Source organism: Gilbertella persicaria (assembly GCF_025201335.1).
Source record: "Gilbertella persicaria strain CBS 190.32 chromosome Unknown B0P05scaffold_5, whole genome shotgun sequence".
NCBI classification, from domain to species: domain Eukaryota; kingdom Fungi; phylum Mucoromycota; class Mucoromycetes; order Mucorales; family Choanephoraceae; genus Gilbertella; species Gilbertella persicaria.
Window position 1 is genome coordinate 104,773 of NW_026251966.1, and position 26,094 is coordinate 130,866.

Consider the following 26,094-nt stretch of genomic DNA (forward strand, 5'->3'; position numbering starts at 1 on the left):
AATGGTCAAGCGTAAAAAATCTTTCTCCTATTCAAATATGCTCAAGTCAATAGCAAGTATCTTGACAACTAAATACACCAACTTTCGCGCTTTCTCTCTTTTTGGTAACTTTGTGACCTTATTAAAAAAAAAAAAAAAAAAAGAAAAAGAGTCTAGTTCAACTTACTACCATGACTAGAATGTGTAGATAATCAACTTTGATGTCTTTCATACAGTTGTTATGAACTATAAAATACCTTTATAAACAGTAAGGCATCAACAAGGTCAATCTGCATCCTAAAGTCTGAGCCACATAAACATGTCAAAGAGATAAAGGTTACACAACTCAAAAGAGTCACCGCAGTTTGAACTACTGCGGTTATGCATGTACCTTTTTTTGGTTAACCTAAGAAATGTATGTATATAATCAGAGATAGACTCTTTTTTCTTTCTTTCTTTTTTGTTGTGCTTGGTTCTTTTTTCCTTGTCGTTATGTCTTTTGTCAATTTCCCTGCTGCTCTTCCTTTCTTCAAGCAACTTCATGATCAAGCATCATTAGACCATTTGATTTCTCAGCTTGGTCAAGACGTATGTGTCAAGGAAATTGAAGAACTGGACTTGAACAAGTCGCATCCTTTTATGGACGCCTATGACAAGATGGCAAATCAAAAACTGACCACCAACGGTGCACCCGCTCATGCTTCTACGATGGACCCTATCATTGATTGTTATTATGGATTTGAATCGGTTGCACCCCAGGGACGTCCTGCTATGTATGAAAATGCTTGGAAAAGTGATCCTCTGATGACTTTGCATATCATCTTTTATGCAAGATCCATTCACCGTGGTAAATCATTAGGCAGTGCTTTCTTTTTCGCTTATTGCTGGTTGCTCTTGAACCATCCTCGTACGGCTTTGGCTAATTTGCATGTCTTGGTAGACGGCACTGTTCGCACGGATGCTGAACTTCAACACAATCGATTGATGCAAAGAAAGAACCGTCATCAAGAATGGGACATGGTGGAAGAACCTTATGAATTGTTGGATCGCCGTGATTTCAAGTCGCATGGCTGTTGGAAGGATCTTTGTACTTTATTGACGATTTATTGTCAAGGTGAAGCAGAAGGCTACAAAAGTTCAGATTTCCTTGCTTTAGAATGGCCTCGTATGCAACGCGATCGTAATGCTCATCGCGAAATCAGCAAGGAAAGAAAACAACGTTACATGGCACGTAAGCACATGTCTCCTGAAAAAAGGGCAAAAGAAATTGAAGCATCCCTTCAGAAACGCGACCAACTCAACCTCGTCAAACAACAAGAAGCCACTGAACTTCGCCACAAGATTCGTGTGGAACGCAACAAGACTGTTTGTGATCTCCTGGAAAGCGACAAGACGTATAGAGCATTACATTTTACGATTGCTCGCATGTTTGCTCAACAGTTAAAGACGGATTTGAAGCAATTGGAAGCGAACATGGCCTTGCTGGAAAACAAAAAATTGTCTGGTCGCTATGCTTTGGGTTTTAACTTGAGTTTGGCAGCAAAATGGGCCCCCTCACTTCGTAATTCGCATGACAAGCATACTTTCTTAGCTACCTCGATTGCTGAAATCTTGTTTCCTCCCGTATCGTTCCAAGACAAGGACGAGACAAGACCCCATTACTTGAACAAGGTCAGAGATCTTTATCGCAAGAAATACTTGGTGCCTCTTCGAGCAGCTTTGGATTTGACGGAACACTATATGAAGACGGGTCAATGGGAACTGGCAGATTTTCGCCACATGCCTTCAGTTTGTTTCCAGCAGAATCTCAAGTACTTTTTCAAGCACTGTCCTGATAAAACGATAGCGTATATGGCTGAAGTAGCTAAAGGCAACAAGAAAGTGAGTGGTGCTACGCTGGGCCCTCATGAACTCGTTCATCGGTGTTTTTCGGGTGGTGTCGACGAAAAGCTTCAAAAGGCTTTGAGTGGCCAAACTGACATGTACGAAAAGTTTCTTGAAGTTCAAAAGCAGGGTGTGAATGGTCAATGGGATACTCTGATCAACTCCATTCGTGATACTTCGCTTCTTCAAGACAGCAGTGACACTGGCAAGAAGAGGGTGAATCTAGGTGACTGCTTGGCTATCTGTGATGTCTCTGGTTCGATGATGAGCGGTGCTGACCCCAAGCATCCTGAGATGCAACCCTTAAATGCGGCTATTGGTCTGTCTCTTGTGGTCACTAACTTGGCCAAGCCTCCATTCAACGGTGCTGTGATTTCTTTCTCTGCGAACCCTGTCATGTCCAAGGTGAATACCAACGCTACTTTTAGTGACCAAGTGCAGGAAATCATGGAAGTCGATATGGGCTACAATACCAATCTTATGAAGGTTTTTACTGAGGTGCTTTTGCCCATGGCCAAGGAACACAAAATCAAGCCTGAAGACATGGTCAAGCGTCTTTTTATCTTTACAGATATGGAATTTGATGCTATGGATAATGGTATGAATGCATTTGTGGACGCAAACCAAGCTATTCGTGCACTTTATCATGAAGCAGGGTATGAGGTGCCTGAATTGATTTGGTGGAATTTGTGTTCTCATTCTGGGTATTCTTCTGTTAAGAAAATGACTACGCCGGTGACAAAGGATGATCTTAAAGTTACTTTGATTTCTGGGTTTTCTTCTGCTATGCTTAAAACTTTCTTGGATGGTGACATTGAAGAAGAAGAAGAAGAAGAAAACAGTGAGAAGCAAGACAAAGAGAACAAGGAAAGCTCTCCCATATCTTTTATTGAAAAGGCTATTTACCATGAAAGTTTTAATAGTCTTGTTGTTGTAGATTAATTTTGTAAATACATGTAAATAAACACAGTCATTGTGAATTTGAAAGTAATTCTGGTAAAACTTTAGCAAGAATATGATCTACTAAAAGATACATAAGATGCTTATTGATTTGTTTGTTCTGAAATGGCTCAATCATGTCATGCATATGATTCTGAAGTTCATCTAAATTCCTTGTACTGAACAAGACAGCACCTGCTTTTTCTAGTCAAAGTATCAATATTAAGACATTCATAAGCCCATTTCTACCTGGTATAACGACAGTCAAGAGTCTTTCAGCTCGAACACGCATTTGTTCTCTTTGCAAAGGTGTGGGTGGATCTGCTTTTTGGATAAAGACACCCTCTGGCCATAATAAATCACTTCCCATCCTTAAATAGAACACAATATGATCTTCACTCAACATATGAAGTACTGTTTGCTCCAAGAATTTGTCTACCAATAAACCACCACCAAACACACGAATCAATGGCCAAAAGAACATACCGACCATTTGCCATGCCCATTGCAGCACGGGTCTTTCTTCCACTCGACAAGCAACATATGCCAAATCCATCAACGGCTCAATTAAACGTACTTGCCTTGTTCGCTTCTTGTGTTGGTTGACACGGTGATATCTCTCTTGAGATTGTGTCATGGTAGCCATAAGGTGTAGCCAAAGTGTATAGAAGGGTGCCAACACTACTTGCAATGTAATATAACCAAATGAAAACCTTTTTCGCTTAGTTTCTTGAGGCAATGGTTGCTTTAAGTCTTCAAATGATTCTTCTTCTTCTTGGTTTCTCTGTGCTTGCAATCGTTGCATTTGTTGTGTTAGGGTTTCTTGTTCTGTTTGTTCTTGAGTCTTTGAAAGATTACTGTTGGTAAGTGCACTAAAATAAGTCTCTGAGAATTTCCCTGATGCTTCTAACTCATCCAATCTAGTCTCATATGAACTTAGAAGCTATAGAAGAAGAAATCAATAAGTCTGTCTATATTCAAAGCACTTGCCTTGCAAATGATTGTATGTATGGTGTATGGATCAGCCAATGCATCAATCAAACCCAGCAATACCAAATTTGACAGAATTTCTCGGACCAAATGGCGCACACAACCACTTTGATAATCTTCAGGTCGAAGTAAGATCCTGAGCAAGGATTCTGTCAACATACTCAAGTATTCCTTTTCACGGTTTTCTATTGGCTGAAGAGCATAATGAGGCTGCATACCATGAAACAGATCCACAAGTGAATGACAGCCACTGCCATGATCCATATGCAAACGGCGTTTTGCTTGTCGATAATCATGATAATGCATCGTAAACAGTTTAGGTAAATCAAGCAATATTAATTCTGTCCAATCCACCTAAAAGTTCGCTTACACGTCTTGAATAAACATCTATGGTATTGTATTTTTACCTCTTCACATAATCTTTTCTCTAGGTTTTGTATGATCCATGTCAAGATAGTCAGTATTTCTTCAGTCAAGTCTTGGTCTGTAGTTAACATGCGATACCAAGGATGAATAAAGTCTCTTAGTAAAAGTGCAAAATAGGTATAGAGTTCTAAATCAACAGCTTTGGATTGAGTTATTGACTTGGGAGCACCCAGCCTTCTAGGATCAGTTTTTGAGAGTGTCAATAAGTGAGGAAATAATACTCGAATATGCAAAGGTCCAAGTAAAGTCGTTTTGTTCATTGTAAGAATAAAAAGAAAGAAAAAGGAGAAGCTGATCAAACGGTGTAACACTGCAGTTTAAACAATCAAATCTTTTAGCGGAATGTGTGCCTTATTTCCCTCTATCTATTTTTTAGCGCGTCAATACAAGATACCATGCCAAGTAATCATTCTAAACCATACTCAAAAGACACTGTTCTAATACTCAACACAATAGTCCTTACACGCAAACGTAGGCTGACTACTCAACACTTGATTCATTATGAGATCAAACCTGTGGAGACTGTACAACCATTAATGGATATCCAAAGTCAATATGATAGATCAGAAGTACAGAGAATATATGAAATGGTTCTATGCAATAAAACCACAAACCATATACGCCCAACAAAGCTTAGAAGAGTATCCAAAGGCAAGGTTTATATGACCACTAGGCCATACGCTGATAAATAGAAAATAGACACCGAAAGTATGTCTGAAGATGAAAGACCCAGTACAGTATTTGATGTGGATACACTCCAAATCAGTGAGAACAATGTTCTTCCTTGTGATGGAGACAGAGTCCATAATACACGCAGAAGGCCCCCACCTATCATGATTAAAAAGGAACCCTCTTTAGAGCCTGATTTATTGGTACCTGTCAAAACCAATCCCAAATCAAGCAGAAAAGCACCTCTTTTATCTTCTTTTTTGAAATATTCATCCCATGTCTCGTCAAAGAATGAACCAAAGCCATTTATTGTCACGGATCATGAATTAGGGATTGGGCAGATGAGTCTGGTTCGATTAGGCAAGTTTGGTCAATTACAGATTGCTTGCAAGTCCAAGCGTCCTTTTACAAACAGAGAATCCTATGATACACAAGCAGATCGCGAATTGGAATTTGCAGCTAAATTGTCTGCCTGTAGATACACAAACAAATATTTGGGCTGGACATTAGCGAGAAAAACTCAAGTAGAAGAAGAGCATTTAGCGAAACCAAAGATGATTAAGAATGAACGCAAAACACTCTATATTGTTCAAAAGTATATAGCCAATGGTGATGCCAGAAGTTATTTATATAAGCGAGGTAAAAGAAAGAAACATAGTCTATTCTATGCTTATTTTATCTTTAGAAACAAAATTTCATCCTCAAGAAGTACTTCAGGCTTCTATTTGCTTATTCTCTGCTTTAACAGACGCGCATAAATTGGACATTGGGTTTGTAGACTTGAAACTGGAAAACTTTTTGGTAAGGCACAATCATTTGAATGCTATAGATTAATCAAGCATGCGATAGATTGATTCCTCAGGTGCAGGTTGGTTGACTGATTTTGGGTAACTAAGTTCATACAACAACTGCTTGTTGAACTCATACATCGCATAGTTCTTGTATTGAATTCAAAAAGGGAAAACAAGTGATTGACCTGAATGAAGAAGACATACAATGGACAGAGAATGTCGCATCACCAGAAATGCTAATACAACATCAATTTTCAAAGGCATCAGATGTATTTATGGCTACCATCATTGTTGCTGAAATGATGACTTCAGATCTCAGTGATGATGAATTCCAGAAACTGATATTAAGAAGACATGCTAAAGTTCGCCATGAAGTTGCTTTTTCATCAGACAACATTCACAAGAAATACAGACATTTCTTTCCTCTCTTAAAAGCAGGTTTAGTGAATGACCCAAGCAAAAGACCTACTGCTGAAGCCATGCTGACCACACTGTTACAAATGAAAAAATAAAATTTCTATTCTTAAAAGGCTCTTTGCCTTGTCACCATCTCTTTCCACATACGCAAATCACACAGAAAAGACCAAATTGGGTATCGAAAAGTAGCTGGTTTACTACGACTATGCTTAGCATTGAAATATAATAAGATGTTACTTACTTTTGTTCAAATACAAAATGACCAAACCAAGCAAAAGCATAAGCTATGATGATGATGATTATTATTATTTCATTTTCATTGTTTATTTACCTTGAATTATACCAGCCAATGCAAGTGTTGGCTTGGATTGTTGAATAGCCAGCAAAGTCAGTACCATTGTGATCGAAGTTCCTTTCTTTTTGTTATTTTATATCAAATATAGACTTTATTTTCTACCTAATACATGCAGTCTTCGATTGATCTTATTACCATGTTCACCCAAATAAAAAGGATAAAATGCTTCTAAAGACTTGAATCCATCTTTAGGCTCTACTTGCTTAACATAAGAGGGGTTCATTTTAAAGAAAAAAAAAAAGAAAAAAGTGTGGTTGTACCACAATTTTGATGGTCATTTAATAGAGACAAAACCCCATTTAAATTTGAAATTCACACACATACGTATTAAATCTGTTTTTTCTTCTTTTATGAAGAAAATATTTCCTTTTTGATTCGATAGACAATTACCCCCACGGTTGAGAAGGATTGTACGGCAGAGAGAGTAAAGTGACATGGAGATATAAGGCAAAGAAAATAATGCCTATTCTATTTTTTTCTTTATTCAACGTCTTTCATGTCTACACACTATTTTCATGTGAAAGTGATCAATTTTCCCATATGAATAAAATAAAATAAAATAAAAAAATAGAGGCTAGGCTTTTTTTTTTTTTTTCATTTTTTTTTCTTTCCTTCTCTTTCATATCTATGTCTGTTCATACTAAACCAACATTAAACGAATCTGAGTCTATAGACTCACTTCCAATACCACCTAAAGAATTACTTGATAAAAGCAGTTGGTCTTTTATAGAACGTCAACCTATGCCTACTTTACCTGTATTTGAAGAAGAAGAAGAAGAAACCATGTTACCACAAACACCACCCTTCCTTGCCTTTGTGAAAGGACACACACATCACTTTTTAAAATCTGCCTTACAGTTCATTTTCAAAGACAATAATTTACCACTCATGATCAACATTATCTATCATTTGTTTGCCGCAAAATCACTCATAAGCCGGCCTTCTAAAGTCGTGGCACGATACCTTGATATGCCTCCTACAGTTACATTAGCATCCCATGCACCTCTCAGACATCAAATTGAACAAACAGGCACAGTAGCTGTTGATGCCTTTCGAACTCAAGGTGTACTTCATTTAGCCTTGGGATTATTAGGTACATTAGCACTCAAGGAAAAAAGACAATCTTCAGAACGCTCTGCTTTAACTGTGCTTACTTTGGCTTCTGTGGGACAAGCATGGACTCACTTAGATGCGTATTGGAAATCCAAGTCATATTATACCTTGAAAGCATTACAAGAAGTGGGTCTTTCAGATGTGTTTATTGCCATGATTGGTATGATAGCTTTGTTCAAGACAACCAAGAGAACAGGCAAGTTGTTTTAGTTGCGCTGTATAGGTTGAACAAGTCCTTTTTTGATGTGATAATAGAGAATGGTGGAGTCAGATGCATAGATAGCAAATGTAAATTTCCTATTCATTTTTTTTAGATTTGATAAAATAACATGTACACATCTTACTCTATTGCTGTATCTTTGATTTGACTATCGCATAATAAATCAAAGATAGCTGCTATTCTTGTTTTGACGAAGATGAATGAAAGCCCTTAGAATAAGAATGAAATTACCTTTTCATGGATAAAGCAAGGCCTTCTTGTAAAATAGGTAAAATAACAAGCGGTTCCTTTTGTATTGAATCAATTGACATAATACATAACAATGACTTACAAGACTGCCTGGTTCTTGTACCAAAAAGACGCAGCTATTTAAACCAGAAATAGGTTTGTATTCAACGTCTTTGTATTTTTTAGCAAGTACAAGGTCTGAATAAACTGCTTGAGATAAAGCAATTTTTGAACTTGGAAAACCTATTGATTGAGTAGCAATATCATTCAACTAAAACGAAGAGGTGTCAATCCTTTATTTTCTATATTCAAACATACTCTTTGTTGAAAGTTCATAAAGAAAAATAAAAAATAAAAAAATAAAAAATATGCATGTTAAAGCGAGTCACGGCCCTTTATTGGTTTAGGCTCAAGCAAAAAGAATCGATTGTCTGTTAAGAAGGCAAGTTTGTTGTGAAAGGATTGAATGTCTAATGGACAACTATGAATTTGAAATTGTTGTAATTGTTTATCAGATTGTTGTAAATGCAATGCACCTTTTTCTTCTTGACTATAGCCAATCACATCCTCTCCTTCTGGCCCTGAATAAGCAAGTGTGCGTGTTAGACTCTTTTGCGGTTGAGGAACAACAAAACAAGAGATTTCAGGGACAACCAAATCAGGCTTGATTTGATGTAGTGTATGTCTTGTAGAAGTTGGACTTCGAGAAGACAATAATACAATGTCTTTTTTATCTGCATGAAGTGTCAATGAATACGGCTTGAATTCTATTTGAATTGAGTAAGACTATAGGAATCAGCAAGATACAATACCTTGAAAATCAGATTCAATCAGCGTCGATTGAGATGTATCAAAATCATATAAAAAGGCTTGTGTCAAGTTGGCACAGCAGACAATAGGTCGATTGTCTATGGTTGTCATAAATAAGGAATGTAAAGGTGTTTTTTGAGCAGTAGGATGACTGAATATCTTGAGAGGTTCAGTAGCAAATCGTCTATCGTATACCATCACTTTACTGTCTGCTAATCCACTCAACAACAGATTTTCTTCAGCACAACAAGACCAACCAGGCATAGGCAAATTCACTGTCAGTTCTGATTGTGTGGATGTCAGTTGAAGGGTTTTATCAAGACTTGTTGATAAGACACAGTCATTTGTATAGCGAACATCACGTATAAGACTATTATGAACAGGCATAAATTCAGTCTGTTTCATGGTAGTTAAATCGAGTTTAAGCAAACCATGAGCATTAGATGATTTGAATGAGATACAGGCAGTATTGGTATGGGAATTTAAGGCCATGACTCGAGCGACATGCCTTGTGTCTGATAATCGCTTTGAATTAGATATTGTATAAGGAAGTTGGTTAAGTTTTGGTATCATAGTAACAGTTGAAGGTAATGATGGTAGTAGTGGAAGGGACATGTTTCTTTTCGCTTTTTCCAGTTCTCTTTTACGTAGATTAAGTCCAAGTCGAGAAAGCTCTAGTTCTTTTTCGTTTTCTTTGATCTGCACTCGAAGTGTTTCTAATTCTTGTTTCAGTAAGTCTGATTGCGTTGTGTCTTTGACTGCAATACGTGTTGGAAGGACAATACGAATATCACTTTGTCGAGCTGCTTTCCTGATCATTATTAGAGTTGTTCAACATAAGTTTGTTTTACTTACATGCACATGGGACAAGGTGCTTTTGATCCACCCAATTTCTTACTTCTGTCAATGATCCAACGTACAATGCATCTATAACGATCAGTATAGATACATCAGACACATTTTTTTTTTTTTTTTTTTTACTTTTTCCCAAATAAATGGCCACACTTGAGACTAACAAGACAATGATCGCCTTTAGCATCCCAGTTTTCTGAACAAATAGTACAAGCATGGCAATCTTCTTCTGTTTCGAGATCTAACTTGTGTTTCTTATGAGTGTCTGTTACATTCTCTAACTGTAATGACATGAGAAGAAAGAAATTTTTTTAAGAAAAAATTCGTAGCTTATTATTTTTTTTTTATTCGTGTTTCTTGTTCTTTTTCTTATTCTTTTTATCCTTGTGCTTTCGTTTTCGTTTCTTGTCTTTGACAGATAAAGAAGCCATATCAAGAATAGGAGAAGGTATCACACTTGAAGAAAGAGGTGCTGTCATGTTTTCATAATCAGGTGCATCACTATTGTCATCATCACTTGTATCTGAAGACGACTGTATTTCATGACTGGTAGTAGCCATTTTCCCTTTAGCTCGAGTAATACTGTCCATAATGGTATCTGTTTTGTAGACAATAGGCCTTTCTTCTTCTTCTTCACTTTCATCTGCATAGTCATCAATATAGACTGATCTACGTTCAAATGGATCCTCTGGAAACTCTTCTTCTTCTTCAGTCTCATAATCATCAATATCAGGTCCTCGAAAATGATCCATGATTTCTGCTTCATTCTCGGGTATGTCATAAGAAAGTTCACTATGGCTTGCATTACTGTCACTTTGATCTTCTTCGTCATCATCGTCACTTAATGGAATAACTGGATTTCTTTTTCTACGTATGGGCATATCGTCATCATCATCATCACTGTCATTGATTTCAATAGGATTTTGACTAGCACTGGTAGTTGATTCATCTCCACTGAGTACATCATCATGTCTATCAGAATACACAATGGCTTCATCATCACTCACAACAAATCCAGACAGGTTTTCTTCATCTTGTTCATAGTGCGACACATCTGAATCTTCCAAATCTACTCTTTCGCCTTCAAAAGATATTTGGCATCGTTCACAATAGTTCTCTTCATCCAACTCCCAACCACAATTAGAGCAACGATGACTAAGGAGACATCAATACTGAGTGTTGATATGTTGGTACTTACATGACACCATCTTGATCTACATCGCGAATCAGACTGGCCTGATTCTCTATAGGAAATAAATCAACCCAATGTTGACGCGATAGTCTTTCTACAGGTTTTGAATTATCTAGTGCCTTGAATATATCAGCTAATGGAGAGAATTGAGTATAAAGCGTTTAATGTGGATCGTACATACATAGTTTTTGAATAATGTTCACATGGACTGGTTGTCGCATCACAGGTATTCTACAGATAGGACATACTTTTTTTGTTGGAAGCCACTGAAGGATACAGACACCACAGAATGCATGGCCTAATCAAAAAAAATCAGTTTGAATTTTGTTGACGTAAGATTAGATCTTACCACACACAAGTACATGAGGATCGTCAATCACACCTGTACAAATAGTACAGTGAAGTTCTATACACAATATCAGTGATATGATCTCAATAGGCTATGCTTGCCTTCTTTGATTTTTGTAATCTGATTTAAAAGATCTTGATGAGAAGCCATAAATGAAGATAAAAATAAGCAAAAACGCTTTTTTTTTTTTTTTTTTTTTTTTTTTTTTGTAATGACTGCTCAGTCGCATAGTCAATATTAAAATACCGCTCATGGCTGTTTATTTTTTTTTTACATGAGTTAATGTCGTGTTCTTCTTGAGCTTGTACGTGAATTCACACTATGATCGACTGAAGTAGCAGAAGAAATAGGGTAGTGTTTTCTGTTTTGTTTTGTATTATTCATATATCTTGATTGAAATTGTGGTTGAGGGGACATCATCATGGGTGGTTGTGGCATGAATTGAGGATTGAACATCATGGGCGACGGTGGTGGCAACATGCGTGGGTCCATCATGGGCATCATACGAGGATCCATCATTGGCATCATCATGGGCATCATACCGGGATGAAAAGCAGGCTGCATATACTATAATAAGGTCAATTAACTATGTACATTTATCTATCAATCTATCTATCTTACCTGTTGCTGCATCATTCTGTGTTGTCCCATCAGCATACGTTCATCCATAAAATGACGCGTCCGTCTTTCATGCTCTTCTCTTTCAGATATCATGCCTAATAAGCCTGTACGAGGTACTGGTTGTTTCTTAAAGGAAGGAGAAGCCACTTGTACTAAAGATTGACCTGTATTTCTTGCTTGATTCTCTAGTTTCTTGGCTAATGGACCTGTGGTTGCTTGTTGTTGATGATATTGATCTAATAGACTATGTTGTGCAAACAATGGCATATTGTCATCATCATCATCGTTGTCATCTGGCACCATACGAGCATCCACAGAAGATGATTCCCAATGTGTATTGACAGAAGCAGCAGAGCCAAACATGGGGGAAGAAAGAGGCATCATAGAATTACTTCTTGGTTGTGCATAAAATGGCTTTTTGTAAGATGTTTCTTTAGGTTCACTAAACAAGCTCTGTGTTTCGCTCAAGACAGCATTCATGAAATCATCGTCAATATCTGTGGACAAGGTGAGTTTGGTAGGAGAGACTTCAGAGACTTCAGAACCTGATTTCGAAGTATTGGGTGTCATGGGCTTCATTTGTTGAGTGACTGGTAGTGTAGGGACAGAAGGCTTCTTGAGTTGATACAGAGAAGCATCGTCACTATCACTTTCTTCTTGTTCTTGTTCTTGTTCTTCTTCTTCTTCTTCTTCAGAGTCACTTGCATATGTCACTTGTCGAAGATGTGTTGGGTTATTTTTGACAGGCAAGTCATGTTGTATATCTTGCTGTATATCTGGCTGTATATCTGGCTGTATATCTGGCTGTATATCTGGCTGTATATCTTGTTGCATGTCTTGCTGTATATCTTGTATCATACTATCCATCATGTCTTCAATAGTTTCTTCATTCATGTCTTCAATAGCTTCTTTGTTGGTGTCTTTAATAGTTTCTTCATTCGTCTCTTCTACTGCTGTCTTTTCTTCTTGTTGGATAGGTGGAATACCACGTATCACTTTATCCAATAATATCTTTGTAAATTCCTTCTTGTTACCCAATAATATGGTTCCATAACTGACATCAACATCGCTTACTTCTGAAGGGTCAAGAAACAACCTTGTATGACACATCTCTGCAAAATTCAATGCACGCGGGTTATTAGGATCATCCCAGACTGTTTCTGGTCTACCATACAACCGAAAAGCATCAAATACACCCACTAACCACCTCACTAGATCATTGGTGTTTGAAGTCATGATTAAAGCACTACAAGACTGGCTGACAAGCTGCATATCATGACTATTGGGTTTCTTCTTCAGCAGACTACCCTCTATTTTAAACAACGTGGCCACGTTGATCAATTTCGGCGATTCTGGATAGACAGTATAGGCTTGTACGACATTTTCCAATGTCATCATAGGGTATTTTGCTTTTCTGGATTCGAAAAACATGATGTGTCCATTGGTAGGCACTGTCTTTTTATTAAACAGACGCTTCTGGATCTTGCGATTCGAGACGACAGCCCAACATGTCTTCCAGCCTGTACTGCCTGGAAATCTGACTTGAACACTGCCTTCTGTTGATGTAGCGCGAGTCATGAACAGTGGATCGAATTGAGGTCGAGAAATAAATGCCTTGGTGTAGATTTCTTGAATACGAGCACATTCAAAACAAGACAGTCGAATGGCTCTGATCCATTCAAACAGTGCTGGCTCGTCCTCAGCTTGACATAGAAATCGATTGGCACCTGCTGAATTTAAAGAAAACAAATGAGGTCTTGTTTCTGCTGTCAATCGATTCTCATGATGTACAGTGGCATCAGTGATATTAATGTACTGAGGATACACCTCACCCTGTGTTTCTGCATCCCACAAAGTCAAGACTGGTCCACACAACTCAACATACCAACGTGTCCATGCTTTTGTACCACATGAAGACCCATTGGTATTCAAATCGTTTCGTTTATAGAGATAGCCCTCCATGTACACTTTGTCTGTATAGGCTTGAAGAAGTTGATGGACATGGCTGAATTCAAGCATAGGTGTATGGTCTGCATAGGATTTTTGTGGTTTAATGAATCGAGCAGGACGCTTTTGTAATGAACTGACTTGAACGAAATTACGCACTGAAATAGGCCTATCTTGAACATCGTCATGAGAAGAAGAGTGCCAATTGGGCTGATCAAGGCCGTATTTTTCTAAATATAGTAATTGAGAACGTCTACGGGTTGCCATGGAAACTTTTCGACGTACGGGTCGAGAACGCTGGGTATAATCGGTTGACTGGCTCATATTATCTGAATCGATAGACATGTGGCTATGGTTTTGAGTACTATTTGCACTGAACCGTTTTTTGTTGTTGGTGTGTTTATAACTTGTCATGACAACGATGAGCAATAAATTATCTATGATATAATATAAAAAAAAAAAGAGAGAGAGAAAAAAAGAAATAGTTGTACAAGAGAAATAATATATAGAAAATAGTCAGGTGAGTTGAAAAAAAAAAAAGAAAAAAAATAGGGAGTGCGTATCTTACCTTATTTTCAAGAAAACAACAAATAAATCATATCATCTTGTTGTCATGACATCTTTATAAAGCAATGAACAAGATGTTTACCACACATACTTGCACGTGACTATTTCTTCTTTGTAATTACTTACTTCATTTGTAACAACAGCGTTCATTAAATTCATCATAGTGGCTTGTCATTGAGCCGAGAAAACAGTTTAAGGAAGGGGTGAGGTCAATGCATTCAATACCAAGGTTCATTTTATTTTGACAGGCTTAAAAAATGTGTGTATGTGGAGAATTGTATTCCATAGCTCAATGGATTTTCAGGTTTAAGGTACAAATAAAAATGAAACCTGTCCATTATCCATGGAGCAAGCACATCTGTGTGTGTCCTATATATTAGATTTACATTCAAACTGCATCCAAGGACATGGGTAGAACAGGACTGGATAGTAATTGGATGTTGTTGAAATTGTTATTCAGAACAATGACCCATTTGTGGAATAAAAATAGATAATTTCTTTAGTTTGGCATGTGGGCTGGCAATGACAGCAGTCATTAATGTTGAATTTTTAATGGCAGCAGAGAGAGAGAAAAAAAAAGAGGATTTTAAAATAGAGACAGAAAAATAGTAGTAACAATACACTTGCCATCTTTATATTTGGTAAACTAGACACAGATTCAAAGATTTATGAAGGAAAAGTTCTGGACTATACAAGACACACTCGTTTAGATTTTGAAAACTATATATATCAATTCAGGAGAACGAAAAACCATCTTGCAATATGACAGCTTAAAATATATAAGCAGAAACAAGAACAATGAATAAAATACTAGAGTCAGTAAAGGGGAGTGCAAAAGGAAGCAAAGTAAAGGTCAAGAAAGCGTGGGATCATATAAAAAAAAAACTTGTCAATCCAAGTCTATTTAAACTCTCATTTCTTCTCAATGTAAACTTTCTTTCTGTTTTTTTTTGATGCATCAAGATGTTCTTAGATCCACAAGTATAGACATAATTCTACACTCTAGTCATTTAAAGCAATTTCTAACCGGTATATTTCTCTAGAGTAAGTAACACTGACATTTGTACTACGGCGAGCTTTATCAAATTTTTTTTCTTATTGGCTACACAGAAAGCAAATCAAGTTCTTAAAAAATGCTTGTCTTGTTAAACACAATAAAAGTCATTGATTTAAGTACTTTTCCCAGAAAATAAATGATGGAACTGTATACCTAAAAGTCATTTTAGCAATGATAAGTGCCCATAAATAAACGCCATGCATGCTATGCATACATGTAAGCATATACAATGGCTATGCTTGCACCTCCGCATAAATGCCACGAGTTTGCTATCCTACTTGATACTAAAGTAAGAAAAAATTCTTGATTGTAAACTATGTTCTATCACCATCTGATAAGGCTTGATTGCGATATATCTTTGTTTTTGTATCTAATAAAAACAAAAGCAGAGACAGTGCCAATACCATTTTCTTTTAAAAAAAAAGACAAGTTTTAAGCATATTTCTGTAAGCAGTATCATCTTAAAAAAATGATACAAAAGAAAAGTATCAGCAACTTTGATCTTTTATGATTTTTAGTAAAAAGGTATTTCTTTATTGAATTCCACAATAATAAATGGTATGCCTATAGTCTATTGGAATTTAAGAAGGTCTATAAAAGCCAACAGATTGCCAGTGAGATAAGAATTTGGTAAACAAGCTTGCATCGAGAACAGGAGAGTCATTGATGACAGGAGCCAAAGAACTTGTCTTTTCAGTCTTCCATACAGGCATCTTAAAAGGATTCTTAAAGCTAGCTTCATAAAAAGACATGAGGCGGTAGCAAGGGTTGGATTGATCTTTAGCAAGTAGTTCGATCCATTCTTTAGGCTCAACAATGTCAAACTGCATTCCAGAAGCCTTCATAGCATCAAGAACATGAGACCAAGTAATAAGACGAGGGTTAACGATATGATAAATGTGCTGGTTTTTTTGAGCAGGAGCATATGCGGTGCGAAGCATGATATCAGTGATAGTAGTGGCAGCATAGTCAACACTAATCCAGTCAATATCAGTTTCCAACTTGGGCATCTTCTTCATCATAGCACCACCTCCAATAAACATTAGAGGGTATTGTTCAGACGTGTTCCATACACCATGCTTAGAGTCACCACAAACTTGGCCTAGACGCTCAACGTAACAAGGGAAGTTCTTTTCAGTAGTCAAATAATCAAAGAGCTTTTCCACAACAAACTTAGAATGAGCATAACCCATTGGCATACAGACATGAGCATCCAAAGGCAATGGTTCTTCGTTGACTTGATCCCCAACAGCAGCACTTGCAGAGACACTTGAGATAAAATGAACATGCATAGGATTGATTTCATGATAGGCAAACTTCAAGAGATTGTAAAAGGGAGCAATGCATTCCTTGTCATAATGGTCAACAGGCATGTTAAAGTCGAGTAACCAAGCACAATGTTGGACGATAGTGACCTCATTTCTAAGTTGGTTGTAAAGCTCTTGTCCAAAACCGAGAAAAGGCTCATTGAATTTCATAGGCAAAACTTCAACGCGATCTGTATTCAAAAGTGAAGTATCAAGTAAACGAGATCTAAAAGCATCCAAAAGACGTTGTTCTAACTGTTCCTGCTTGCCACGAACACAACAATACACTTTCTTGACACTTGAGTCCTTTAGTAAATCATGCAGCATAAAAGCACCAAGCGAGCCTGTAACACCAGTCAAAAGAACGACTTTCTCCTTCTTTTCATCGTATTCATTGCGAGCAATAGGGAAATCGTGTTTGGCTTTCTTTGTATAAGCCATTGCTAAATCTTGTGTTTGTTGATAACGTCTTTCAGACTGCTCAGAAATGTCTTCTGTTTCATCACCTAAAAGAGCTTCGCGCATAGAAATGACACTGGGATGCTGAAACAAAAAGTTCTGAGGTACATTCTCAAAATACTGAGCAATTTCGTTACGAAGTTGAATTGAGGTAAGAGAGTTGAGACCAAGATCAAAAAGAGATTGCGTAGGGTCACTGAATTGAGTTTTTTCCATACCAAGCACTTTGGCAGCACTAGTGATCAAGAAGTCTTCTGTTTGCTCGGGTGTCCATGTAGATGTATCAACATTAGATTTGTCTGTATTGGGAGAAGGACCTTCCAAGAAATCCTTATAAAGTTTTTCAACCTCGTCCTTATAGATCTGTTCAGCAAGTTTGCGCTTGACAGTGCCTTTATCAGTAGATGGCAATGACTTGTTAAAAGGTAAAATCTTGATCATTTGGGGAAGAACTTTGCTGTGACTAGGACATTCAACATTGGCCTGCTTGACAACCTCGTGAATACCAGCAATGATTGCATCAGGACTAAAGTTCAAAGCATATTCAGTATTGATTTCAACCAGAGCAGCAGTACATTGCCGACCTTGACCAAGGACAGCAGCTTGATACACAAAAGGACTTTGGCGGATTGCAGCTTCCATAGGAACAGGGTTAGTCTTTTCACCATTCTCCATAATGAGAGTATCATCGCGACGGCCTAGATAGATGTAGTAACCAGGAGCTTCAGGGTTTTCCTTGAATAGATCATTTGTGCTGTAGCCACCATCTGGGCGATTGCCTACGTTACTAGCCAAGTTGGGACTATCACAACGGAAATAGAGATGCTTCACATCAGGTTCTGAAGGATCACATGTTTCAAAAACACCACAATAATCACCCTGTGCGTTTTTCTGATAAATCCTAAGAGAGCTCCATGTATTGCCTTGAGATGAAGCATCGGATACCATGCTACAGCCTGTTTCGGTTGTACCATATCCACTACATATGTTCATACCCTTTTTACGGAGCCATTCCCCAGATTCTTGTTTAAGAGCAGCACCACCATACAAGACCAATTTGAGACGTCGGATTGCACTGAAATCGTTTGATTCTTTCAAGAAAGGAATCATTTGTTCAAAAATAAGAGGAGGTGCACACATGATAGTTACATTGTTGCTTTTTAAGGCAAAGTTGATATCTGATTGAGAAGCAGGAAGCTTTTCCATGAATACTACGCTACCACCAAAGATACTTATACTAAAATGAGCAAAGACACCAAAGATATGGAATCTTTTTTTAAGAGAGAGAGTCATAAGTACACCAGTCTTTTCAAGAGAAATATGAATACTTACAAAGGCCCACAAGAAAGCATAACATCCTTATGAGACAAGGGAATAGGACCAAGAAATTCAAAGATTGAGATCAGCAAATGTATCAAGTAGCGATTACTGAGATAAATTGGCTTGGGAAATGAAGTTGTGCCAGAACTATCCTTAAATAAGTATTTGGTATTTAAAAAACTATATAATTTACCTATGAATAATCAAAGCATCCTTGTTGATATCATCATCAGAAAATTCAATAGAAAGAAGATGTTCATGATCTGGATTGAGAGGTTCATCAAGAAGATCTTCAATATCAAGAGGCTGGATAACAACGAGTTCAATTCCACCAATTTGATCAATAGCCTTCTGTGTAATATCACCATACTTGCTATCAGCAATAATGAATTTGGATTGGGTTTTTTCTAACAGGTTGACAATAGCAGCTTCAGAATTACGAGGAGAAATAGCCATCATGGTTCGGCGCAGTTTTAATAAGGCCATCATAACGATCAAGTAACTTATGGTATGTTCGCTGACATAAGCAATCACCTCAGTAGTTCTTGCAAATTTCTCCCATTTGCAAGCCAAATTGGTAGCCAGATGGTCGACCTGAGCATATGTCAAGGTTTTGTAGGACTTGTCTTTTGAAAGATAACGAGCAAACACTTTATCTGCATGTTGTTTTGTTTGATTGTTCAAAAAGTTTACAAGTGCTTTAAAATGTTCAGTCATGAATTGACCAGAAGTATAATCAATTTTTGTACTAGTAGTCATTCTTTGTTTAATGAATCAAATGCTACTAATGGCAGAAATAAGTGCATTTATATAGTTTTTTTTTTGGCCATCTATCTAATAAATTGATTTACGTCAAAGATATTTTTAACTCAGCAATAGCATTTGACGGTTAAACTTTTAAGTATGATGATTAAGATAAACGCATACACTACCCACAAAAGAGAAATAAATTGTCTCAAAGCTTAAGGGCTTTCCAAGATATGTACATAACATCAAGAGGATAAAGAACACCTACACTTTATTGAACAGAAGGCTATTACTGCTACAAATACCAAATTGCCATATATGTACATGAAATATGGTCACCAAGGTAGCTACTCATGAATTTACATTTCAGACAGAGAAAAAATTGTTTTTGAAACAATTTGCTTCTTGGCTTGTATGTTTTGTAATGACTGCGTCGTAATTTTTCCTGAACTAGATAATTTGCCTTAACTTTTCTACCGAATGATTCATGCTTTAGACCCTTATTTCGGGGATAAACTATTTTTCCTTTTGAGTACGAGTACTAAACATACCTGAAAGCTTCGGTAAAATAGTTTTCATGTTGAAGTTTGTAGCTCATTTCAAACATATTCACCTCCTTCTCTGAACATACAGCTACATTGGTGAAATCTGTTTGGTTTATTGAACAGTATATTATCCTGTAAAGAACTACTTATAGCATTGAAATATAAGATCAGACAACTTTTTCAATTGAAATTTAAATAAAGTAGTTAGAAGTAAACAGTAATGACCTAATCTTAGCTACGACACACACATAAATAAGTTTATGCGAAACAAGCAACTATTTGTATAGTCAATAGTACTTGAAAAACAATTCTAGCGAGAACCTTTTAATATACACTATCATATTTATCCGCTTTTCGTCATTTTTTTTATTGCAATATACTCAAAGGCAAAGCATAATTCACTCACATGATTAGTGCTTGAACATGGCCATACTTGTTCGTCGTTCATGTACTTGAATTCCGACCATTGAAGCAAATACTCGAATAACATCTGTTAATGATACAACTCCGATTGCATTTTGATGTTCATCCACTACCCAGACACGATGTGCTTTTGTTGCAAGAAGTTTAGCAATAGTAAAGCCTAATGAAGTATCCTTCTTGACATCAAATACTGGAAGTCGATCCTACAAATAGGAGTAAATAATCAGACACACACACACATACACACGTATTTGTATTTACTTGTCCATCAATTATTCCTTGTTGAGTTCGAATATGGCTTACGAATTGTAGACATGTTTTCCACAACAAGCGATGGGTATACCCTTTCATTACATGCTGTTTATATTTGCTTAATTTATAGAGTCTAGTCAAAAAATATCATACCTTGACATCTGTCATGCTAATGTTGCCAAGTACTTCTTTTCCGTTTCGAAGTACAGCAACTGAAGATATACCATTTGAACCTATTATCCTGGTGAGCATAAAGATGGTTCGATACAATAACTTATTTATCCATACTCATCACAGAAAGAGCATCGAGTACATTTGAATCAGCGTCAACTCCAATGACAGAGTTGTCTCCAAGCTTCAGTTCTCGAATCTTTAAAAAATAAAACAAAGCTATTATTTCTGAGCGATCAGTTGCACAAGTCTACTTACTGTTTTGTTCATAACGTGATCTATCTGAGGAAACTGCTTTCTGTTCTCAAACAGATATTTTACTACAGTAGATTGCGAAAGAATACCATCAATTTCGCCGTCGGGTTTAAGAATGCTAACTGCACACATAATTATGTTAGTCTGATAAGCTTTTCTCATAGAGTTGATTACCTCTGTGAGTGCCGTGAGCAAATACTTCTACAGCAGATAAAAGAGTGGCTTCTTTTAAAATAGAGTAAAAGGGATTTTTTCGAGATAAATCTAGAAATAGATTAGAAAGACCATTTAATTCTAGATAGACAAAGCAGAAAACTTACCACTTGCCATGCCCACGGGTACTTTTTGACCTTTCAGTGCTCTTTGAACTATATCTTTAATTTCAAATGATTCGGGATCAATCTCATCATTGCTGTCTTTTTGTCCGGGCTTGAGATGTAGTACTAATAAAATATATGCAATCACATCACCATAATCAAACATGCCAATGTAGTGTCCTTTCTCCCCATTAGCATAGACAGGAGCAGAAGATATGTTGCTTTCAACAAGTATTTGGCATGCTTCTTCAACAGACATATTGCCATCACTAATAGTGTAAACAAAGGCCTGCTTTTAAGAAAACTTACATTTGAATAACTTTCTGGTTCTTGATAAGACTGGATACTGGCATCATTGTCCAGTCTTTTATGCTGGTAGTAACACCTTCTCTATGAGACATCGTTTTAATATTGTTATAAGAGAAAGAAAGTAAGAAGGAAAAAAAAAAGCAAAATTCTGATTTTTTTCTTCTCGATTAAAGCTCAGTTTTGCATGACATATTCATTTGATTGGTGCGTTTGTATATGAGCTCATTTTATTTTTACTCGGTGAAATGTGCTACTGCAATGCATTTTTCCTAAAGATAGATCTGCAGCGACGGCTGGAAGCAAAATGATACGCAACGTATAAACCTGATGCTATATGTCATAATTGTCTATATTGCACACCATGAAGTATCATATTTATACACTCAATTAAGATATGTCATTATAAATAAACGAGTTTATGCTTCAGAGCTAACAGTATAAGCGCCTTTATATCTGAAGCTTTTTAAACGAATAGAATCACTTGATTATAATGCTGTCGTTGTTCTGTCATTTATTCCTTGGATTCTGATGCTTTTGTCTACTCTGTGGGATCACTTAGATAATTTAATTACCATGCAACATGTGTTTTGCTGTGTTTTTCAATAAAATCATTCACAAATGTTTCTAAATGAACAATAACCCCTCTCTAAATGACCAATAGATTCTTGTTACTTCTGCTGACCATAACCAAATTCACAATTTACATCTATCAATATAATGATCAGCTAAAAAGCTTCATTCTCAAGGCAAAATTCCCTTTTCACAGCCAAATTGCTCTGTTTTTAGTACTTTATGGAGCAGACCGCTCGTTTTTCATAGGTTCTATGACATCACACTATTTGAACATGTATTAAGAGTGTATTGACTATCTAAAAATTGCTTCTATAGCACTTTTTGTCTCTGAAGGTGTTTTTGAATATCCCATGAGCGACGTCTTACTTAAAAATCAGGTTATTGCTAAAAAGAAGCTCAAAATGAAATCAGACTGACATGATGCCTCAAGTAAAGTAGTCAATTTTAGCCTATAGAATCCAAAAATACAACAAAAACACGCTGTCTACTAGGGCGTTTTTAATCTAACGCGTAAAATAGTATATATCGTTTTATACGTGTTGTGCATACTTTTTATATACCTTTTTCAGTTTTAACACTTGGAGTATATTTATTAATGCTAGAAAATCATTTTTTGCTATAGTTTCTAAAGCTATTACCAGGTAGTTACTCATAGAGAAAATATTTTGTATTTTCTGATATTTTATTTAGTCCTAAAACGAGAAATTTGTAACCTAGCTTATCCGAATTTGGGGCATTGATTAGATTTTTTTTCATTTAACTATCGTATTTTTTAATGCAAATCATTGTGTTTGCCACTAAACTTAGATGATATGAAATAGCGCTGCATAAATTGTGTTTTTAGTACTGACCTCCAACCTAATTGTTGTCGATCTATAGATCAATTCATCATTGGCGCAAATGCATTTGTTTAACGTCATTTTCGGCATTTGTGTTTCGGCGTCTAAATACTATCATGCTGTATATCTATTTTTTTTTTTATATATATCAGCCCACAATCAACAAAAACAAACATCGATTTGTTCTTCATTGATAGATGGCATCATTCTAATAGATGTATAATAATGACAATAGTATGTTGAATTGACAGCAAGGAAGAATACGTTTTTTTTTTTTTTTTATTTAGCTTTATTGCTAATTACAGTAAGCTCATTGTCTACAACAAAAACAAAACTATGTCATGGCGAACTTCCCTTAGTTCCATATGTATATAAAAAAAAAGAATCGTAAAGGGAATAATTCAATATATATGTATATATAACTATTTACAAGCCAAATCCAGTTGTTCCATCTCCAAGCCCTGACAGTTCTCCGTTCTAAAAATACATGTATCAGTTTTACATTTCCGTACAGATTTCATGCTTACGTCAATTGGACAAGCAAAAGAAGCAGATGATGCGATGGTAGGATGCACCGTGATAAAAAGCACTCTGGCTGCAAGCTTAATCGTGTAACTGATGACAATATCTTCAGCCTGACCTCCCGTTAAACCGCACTTTTCTGCAAGATCATTCAAGACAGATTGGTCGGTATCCAAGGTTGGATTGTACTCAATCGCAAAAGGAAATGTGAAATTGAAATTACTGTATTTTGGTAAGTATTGCGAGTCCATATATCCTCCACCAATTCGTGTGTTCCCTCCGCGCTTATTTGGATAATATGCCTAATTGGAAAGATAAAAAAAAAAAAAAAAAATAAGAGTTACACAGGATTCTATAGACAGCAAGTCTAGACTTACAGTAGCGTCAAGATTTGATAGTTGAATGCCAAGTAAATTTGGATTATTGACTTTAACAATTAGGCCAAAATTGATATTGATGCTATTTCCAGAAAAGCTAATCTGAGAGCCTGTTGTTGAAGTGCTCGATATGCCTGCCAAGTCAACAGTAGGCATCACAAATGTGGCTGCTATACTTCCAATCACAATCACAACAATGATAATCGCGATAATAATAAACCACAGGATACCCGCTGCCCAGGCGGGAATACAAGCACAACACATACACCGAATACAAGCATTTCTTCCTTTCATACGCCTCCTTTTACCCTTTTGTTGTTCTTGCTCAAGTCCGCCATGATCGTGCTCTTCGCCCAATTCAGGTATCTGGTTTCGTTCTAATTTTAACAGAAAAAAAAATGACAGTTTAGATGTGTATCTCTATTTATCTCAAAGGGTTTTGTTATACCATCATCTTTTTCAAATTTCTCAAAATCAGCATGCATGAGTGCTGGATTGACAGTAGGTGTAGGTGAAGGTGACATAGGCATATAGTGCACAGGTAAAGTTGGAGGTGATGTATTGTTACTTGGTAGTGCTGAGATTGGGTATTGTTCTCTTTGATGATAATTTGTATTGGACATATTTACAATGAAATTGAAAAAAAAAAGAGAAATGAAGCAAGAGCAACAGGAGCCTCACAAAAAAAAAAAAAAAAAAAAAAAAATAATAATAATAATAAAGAAGAAAAGATAATGTTATTTTTCTTAGGTTCCCTTTTTTATTTCGGTTTCCGAGCATTCAGTTTTAACCGTTTTCAATCATGATTGAATACCCGATAAACAGATAAAATTATAAATCAACGCTAGCAAAGAGATTAGGATTTCCTTGATAAAGATGAACAACAAGGCGGAAAAACGATAATCGCTCCATGTGTAAATAGCCCGTCAATACATAGGGTACCACAAAAAAATGAGAGGTTAATGCCATGCAAAAAATAGTATACAACCGACCGATCGGGCCGCGAGAGAAAAATTTGTCACTAATGCCAATCAGTAATACTTGAATCACGAAAAAGAAGAACTGAAGACCACAAGCGGGCAAAGGATGTCCTAGATAAGCCTTTGAACCTGTTGCAACCAGAAAGTATTCATGCATCAGACCAGACATAACAAAGACAGAGAGTGCAGGTAGCCAGCGAGGAGGCTTGCAATGGAAAAGAAACATGACGGCTGCCCGAATGGGACGATATCCTAATCTATAAAAGCAATCATTGTAATAGGTATGCCAACGGCGACCCCAAAAATCACGAAGTGAATGAGCTGACCATGGTGAGTCAAAAGGAGGAGGCATATTCAAAGTATCTTCGATATAAGACTTGATAGCACGAATTACACACACTCGCTTCAAGATCATTTTGGCTTTGTGTGTGTTTTTTGCATGTAATTTACCAAGATCTTGCCCCAATTGCCATCTTTCCAAAACAGACATTGTCTTATACAACACACCAAAGCCAATCATACATTCGTCGTATGCTACTTGAAGTTGCATTTGAATATAGACACAAAAAAGCATAGCCATGAGCGTACTCACCAACAGATTGCCCCAGGTCAAAGGTTCAGTAGGTGCCAGCATGTCTGCTTTTTCCTTTTGACCCAAAAAGGCAAACAGGTTTGACAAGACAGCAGAAAAAACTCGTACGATGCGCTGTGCGTCTCCTAAATGAATTACAACGTCTGCTGCATCAAAATAAAATTGGTGCTTGACAAATTTCCATATTAGATGGCGCAAATGAATATCCACATGGTCTGTAGTTGGGCATGATTTTATTTCTTCTGTAGTGGGTGGATCATTACTGCGCTTTCGCCAGTCCAACATGGTCATATAAAACGGACGCTGTCTTCTTTCTTCCATAGACATGCTAAATAGCCATACACCCATTTTCATTGAGCTGGCCCATGTCCATACAGCTGTAGACATGAGACAAATGTATGGAAGACGTCCTGCATAATAAATTGGAATAGATAGCCCTGTCATCCATAAAAGCGCAAGGACAGATTCTTGAAGGATGTTCTTGTTTTTGACTGGAAGTGATAATAACATGAACACAAAACTAGGTGTCATTGCTGTCAAGACATAGCTCGATATGTTCATAGGATAATTCGTCATTGTCTCTCTTTATTTTCTATGGAAAAGAGATTTTCATTAAATATGTACAGCGAATGTTGATATATTAAAAAAAAAAAAAAAAAAAAGAAAAAAAAAAAGAGCAAAAGATGTCGCTAGGCTTTTT

At 36.6% G+C, this 26,094-nt stretch overlaps 13 protein-coding genes across 13 annotated transcripts; 3 read left to right on the forward strand and 10 right to left on the reverse strand.

Annotated features, from left to right (window-relative positions):
* Positions 1-471: 471 nt before the first annotated feature.
* B0P05DRAFT_583727 (uncharacterized protein) lies at positions 472-2,805 on the forward strand (the record flags this gene model as incomplete). The annotated part of the gene is made up of 1 exon (XM_051582279.1): positions 472-2,805. One exon carries the CDS (start codon positions 472-474, stop codon positions 2,803-2,805), a length of 2,334 nt encoding a protein of 777 aa, XP_051438298.1.
* A 205-nt stretch (positions 2,806-3,010) lies between these two features.
* B0P05DRAFT_568619 (PXA domain-containing protein) lies at positions 3,011-4,478 on the reverse strand (the record flags this gene model as incomplete). The annotated part of the gene is made up of 3 exons (XM_051581206.1): positions 3,011-3,745; positions 3,892-4,146; positions 4,200-4,478. The coding sequence occupies 3 exons, from the start codon at positions 4,476-4,478 to the stop codon at positions 3,011-3,013; spliced, it is 1,269 nt and encodes a 422-aa protein (XP_051438299.1).
* Positions 4,479-4,554: 76 nt separating this feature from the next.
* Positions 4,555-6,674, forward strand: B0P05DRAFT_526549 (kinase-like domain-containing protein). Its single transcript, XM_051576441.1, has 8 exons — positions 4,555-4,620; positions 4,675-4,869; positions 4,918-5,526; positions 5,573-5,688; positions 5,737-5,774; positions 5,824-6,292; positions 6,337-6,379; positions 6,427-6,674. Exons 1-6 carry the CDS (start codon positions 4,614-4,616, stop codon positions 6,188-6,190), a joined length of 1,332 nt encoding a protein of 443 aa, XP_051438300.1. The 5' UTR covers positions 4,555-4,613; the 3' UTR covers positions 6,191-6,292; positions 6,337-6,379; positions 6,427-6,674.
* On the reverse strand, positions 6,333-6,673 carry B0P05DRAFT_583730 (uncharacterized protein; the record flags this gene model as incomplete). The annotated part of the gene is made up of 3 exons (XM_051582280.1): positions 6,333-6,379; positions 6,427-6,507; positions 6,553-6,673. 3 exons carry the CDS (start codon positions 6,671-6,673, stop codon positions 6,333-6,335), a joined length of 249 nt encoding a protein of 82 aa, XP_051438301.1.
* A 403-nt stretch (positions 6,675-7,077) lies between the features above and the next one.
* B0P05DRAFT_583731 (uncharacterized protein) lies at positions 7,078-7,773 on the forward strand (the record flags this gene model as incomplete). Its single annotated transcript, XM_051582281.1, has 1 exon — positions 7,078-7,773. One exon carries the CDS (start codon positions 7,078-7,080, stop codon positions 7,771-7,773), a length of 696 nt encoding a protein of 231 aa, XP_051438302.1.
* A 130-nt stretch (positions 7,774-7,903) lies between these two features.
* B0P05DRAFT_583732 (uncharacterized protein) lies at positions 7,904-8,347 on the reverse strand (the record flags this gene model as incomplete). Its single annotated transcript, XM_051582282.1, has 4 exons — positions 7,904-7,964; positions 8,015-8,070; positions 8,115-8,282; positions 8,330-8,347. The coding sequence occupies 4 exons, from the start codon at positions 8,345-8,347 to the stop codon at positions 7,904-7,906; spliced, it is 303 nt and encodes a 100-aa protein (XP_051438303.1).
* A 39-nt stretch (positions 8,348-8,386) lies between these two features.
* Positions 8,387-9,966, reverse strand: B0P05DRAFT_583733 (uncharacterized protein; the record flags this gene model as incomplete). Its single annotated transcript, XM_051582283.1, has 4 exons — positions 8,387-8,778; positions 8,824-9,632; positions 9,677-9,748; positions 9,803-9,966. 4 exons carry the CDS (start codon positions 9,964-9,966, stop codon positions 8,387-8,389), a joined length of 1,437 nt encoding a protein of 478 aa, XP_051438304.1.
* Positions 9,967-9,998: 32 nt separating this feature from the next.
* On the reverse strand, positions 9,999-11,406 carry B0P05DRAFT_526559 (uncharacterized protein). The gene is made up of 5 exons (XM_051576442.1): positions 11,316-11,406; positions 11,215-11,271; positions 11,047-11,163; positions 10,872-10,998; positions 9,999-10,828 (listed from the first exon to the last, which is right to left on the reverse strand). Exons 1-5 carry the CDS (start codon positions 11,362-11,364, stop codon positions 10,018-10,020), a joined length of 1,161 nt encoding a protein of 386 aa, XP_051438305.1. The 5' UTR covers positions 11,365-11,406; the 3' UTR covers positions 9,999-10,017.
* On the reverse strand, positions 11,208-14,264 carry B0P05DRAFT_257583 (uncharacterized protein). Its single transcript, XM_051573353.1, has 2 exons — positions 11,836-14,264; positions 11,208-11,781 (listed from the first exon to the last, which is right to left on the reverse strand). The coding sequence occupies exons 1-2, from the start codon at positions 14,194-14,196 to the stop codon at positions 11,494-11,496; spliced, it is 2,649 nt and encodes an 882-aa protein (XP_051438306.1). The 5' UTR covers positions 14,197-14,264; the 3' UTR covers positions 11,208-11,493.
* Positions 14,265-15,933: 1,669 nt separating this feature from the next.
* On the reverse strand, positions 15,934-19,275 carry B0P05DRAFT_484698 (uncharacterized protein). The gene is made up of 3 exons (XM_051575245.1): positions 18,686-19,275; positions 18,505-18,639; positions 15,934-18,442 (listed from the first exon to the last, which is right to left on the reverse strand). The coding sequence occupies exons 1-3, from the start codon at positions 19,249-19,251 to the stop codon at positions 15,988-15,990; spliced, it is 3,156 nt and encodes a 1,051-aa protein (XP_051438307.1). The 5' UTR covers positions 19,252-19,275; the 3' UTR covers positions 15,934-15,987.
* A 911-nt stretch (positions 19,276-20,186) lies between these two features.
* On the reverse strand, positions 20,187-21,603 carry B0P05DRAFT_577303 (uncharacterized protein; the record flags this gene model as incomplete). The annotated part of the gene is made up of 9 exons (XM_051581774.1): positions 20,187-20,216; positions 20,249-20,410; positions 20,469-20,564; positions 20,613-20,692; positions 20,748-20,829; positions 20,889-21,007; positions 21,060-21,149; positions 21,206-21,471; positions 21,512-21,603. 9 exons carry the CDS (start codon positions 21,601-21,603, stop codon positions 20,187-20,189), a joined length of 1,017 nt encoding a protein of 338 aa, XP_051438308.1.
* A 1,570-nt stretch (positions 21,604-23,173) lies between these two features.
* On the reverse strand, positions 23,174-24,524 carry B0P05DRAFT_526575 (uncharacterized protein). The gene is made up of 3 exons (XM_051576443.1): positions 23,823-24,524; positions 23,451-23,747; positions 23,174-23,400 (listed from the first exon to the last, which is right to left on the reverse strand). The coding sequence occupies exons 1-3, from the start codon at positions 24,114-24,116 to the stop codon at positions 23,350-23,352; spliced, it is 642 nt and encodes a 213-aa protein (XP_051438309.1). The 5' UTR covers positions 24,117-24,524; the 3' UTR covers positions 23,174-23,349.
* Positions 24,516-26,047, reverse strand: B0P05DRAFT_526579 (uncharacterized protein). Its single transcript, XM_051576444.1, has one exon. It carries the CDS (start codon positions 25,968-25,970, stop codon positions 24,654-24,656), a length of 1,317 nt encoding a protein of 438 aa, XP_051438310.1. The 5' UTR covers positions 25,971-26,047; the 3' UTR covers positions 24,516-24,653.
* Between the last annotated feature and the right edge of the window lie 47 nt (positions 26,048-26,094).